The sequence below is a fragment of the Phytophthora parasitica genome (assembly GCF_000247585.1).
Source record: "Phytophthora parasitica INRA-310 unplaced genomic scaffold supercont2.67, whole genome shotgun sequence".
NCBI classification, from domain to species: domain Eukaryota; phylum Oomycota; class Peronosporomycetes; order Peronosporales; family Peronosporaceae; genus Phytophthora; species Phytophthora nicotianae.
Genome location: NW_008649053.1, coordinates 213,978 through 216,089, shown reverse-complemented (window position 1 = coordinate 216,089; position 2,112 = coordinate 213,978). Strand labels below are relative to the sequence as shown.

The following is a 2,112-nucleotide window of genomic DNA, read 5'->3' as shown; positions in this document are numbered from 1 at the left end:
GCAAGCGAGGCACGTGCAGCCACAGACGCTCCAGAAAGAGGAAGGCTTCGGTAGCTTTTGCCCGTACTTTTAAGAAGTAAATGCATTATGTTTTCTTTTAAAATCCCTTACAATATCTTCTTAACGTCAACATGTTCTTTAACGATCAATGCAAATCTAATTGACGAAATAAAAGTGGTCCCCTGACAATAAAAACACACTTTAGGAAAGAAGCGATTGTGATATTGTTCGAGACCACATTCCATGCGGAATCTATCAACGTATTTCATTGATCCATAAGTGTAGTGCGATGTAAACCTACAAGAAGAATTGACATGTTGAAGTTTTTCACATCCATTCTTTTTTGTCTTCCCCCTTTACGAAAACGTTTCATCGTCCTAAAAAAAGAGGACTATGCCATTCCACATATCAATAGAAAAGTACCTGTCTACGTGATTTTGGTTTAAAATGCAGTACAACTAATGTAGTATGTCAGTAGCCACTTTATAGTACAACTTTTTAAGTGTTCCCCTGAAGTTAATTAAAAGGTACATCAATCCCGACCTGTTCTACGTGTCGCCCGGTACGCGATAAAAAGTATGTACAATTGTTTGTTTAGATTAATAAAGACACTAGTGTAAAAAACCATTTTTATTGTTTAAAAGAAGTGACATTAGCACAACTTGTACATATCACCCGTAATGAAATTTCTAGTCAAACGACAACGCATCCTGAACCCGACGCGGTCTGCCGACGGGGGCTTCGTTACCATTCGTTTCTAGGTCTAGCTCAAATCGTCATCCGCGTCGCCCTCGACTGCTTCCACGTCCTCGACCACTACCTCGCCCTCGTACCCGTCTGTTAGCGTCGCTTCTCCGATCCTTTCCACCCAGGAATCGTTACGTTTGTGATCTCAAAGCTGCCAGCACATGAACGCAACACGCGTACTTGAAATACGCACTGCAGTTACAACTTCTCTTACCGGTGTCGACAACCCAGTCATTACAGGGCTGACGGAAATGCTCCATACGGCGCTCGTTGACATCTCCTTTTTGATTTGCGTCTGCAGCATCGGTAGCACTGTAGATACTTTTTACCACAACTTTATCATCTGACGCTGTGCTATCTGCGAGCAAGAGGTTAAGATTGCAATTTGGGTTGGAAACCAAAAGCAAGGATGCGTTGAATAATTTCTTGGCCCTCGACACCATTCCCGAACTAGGCATTGCAGTAGTAGTAAAATCACGACCTGTCACTGATTGATGCCGACAAAGCTTCGAGATTTTGAGTTATATCAGCTATTTTCAGGCGAACATGTAAGCTGTAGTCCCGTTTAATCATTTTGTTGAAAGCCTCTGCTGGGTTGTTCGTCTTGGCAAACCCACACGGGGAACGGAAACGCTGCCACTTATTAAACTTGGAACTTAACCACTGCTTTTCAAAGTAAGATATGAAATCCGCCAGATCAGAACGTGCATTCCATCTCACCAAGGCAGACGTCTTTGTTGACTCATATTCATCCGCATTCCGAGAGTAGTGAAGGTCATATATATATCGAAATATTATCTGTATGGATTGTTCAGAAATTCCACTCAGACGCTGCTTTACATTGGAAACCACGTGGAAAAAGCACATGAGGTAGTCACTGTCGGTCGGCATACCAATGCTCTCTTCGAAGCCGTTCAATTGAGTTTCCTCAGCATCCCCCATAAAATGCGTTACATTAACGCTGCGTCCAACCACCTCGCAAAATTGAGATGAAATTGCGTTTAGTGCTGCAGCGTATTGTACATGCGTTCTTTGAGAAGTAATGAAAAGCGCGACGCAGTGAAAATGTCTGGAGACATCTGATATGCCACACACAAACAAAGGAAATTCTTTCGTGGTCAACTTAAACGTAGCATCCATGTGCAATACAAATTCTCCGGGATATCTATCCAGTTGCCGTAGCATGTACTTTGTTGAAAAGGCTAGAATAAATGGATCTTCATCGTTTCCATCTCCCAACACTTGATTTAAATTGTTATCCAATTTGTATCCAAACGAAAACGGTGTCAAATCATCAAGTTCAGGGCAATAACGCGATTCCTTGGAGAGAGAAATCACATCGTCAACAAAATCGGTATTCATCAG

At 42.2% G+C, this 2,112-nt stretch overlaps 1 protein-coding gene across 1 annotated transcript; it reads right to left on the bottom strand.

The window, feature by feature from the left end:
* Positions 1–763: 763 nt before the first annotated feature.
* PPTG_24088 (hypothetical protein) lies at positions 764–1,689 on the bottom strand (the record flags this gene model as incomplete). The annotated part of the gene is made up of 3 exons (XM_008915073.1): positions 764–816; positions 962–1,042; positions 1,641–1,689. 3 exons carry the CDS (start codon positions 1,687–1,689, stop codon positions 764–766), a joined length of 183 nt encoding a protein of 60 aa, XP_008913321.1.
* Positions 1,690–2,112: the final 423 nt, after the last annotated feature.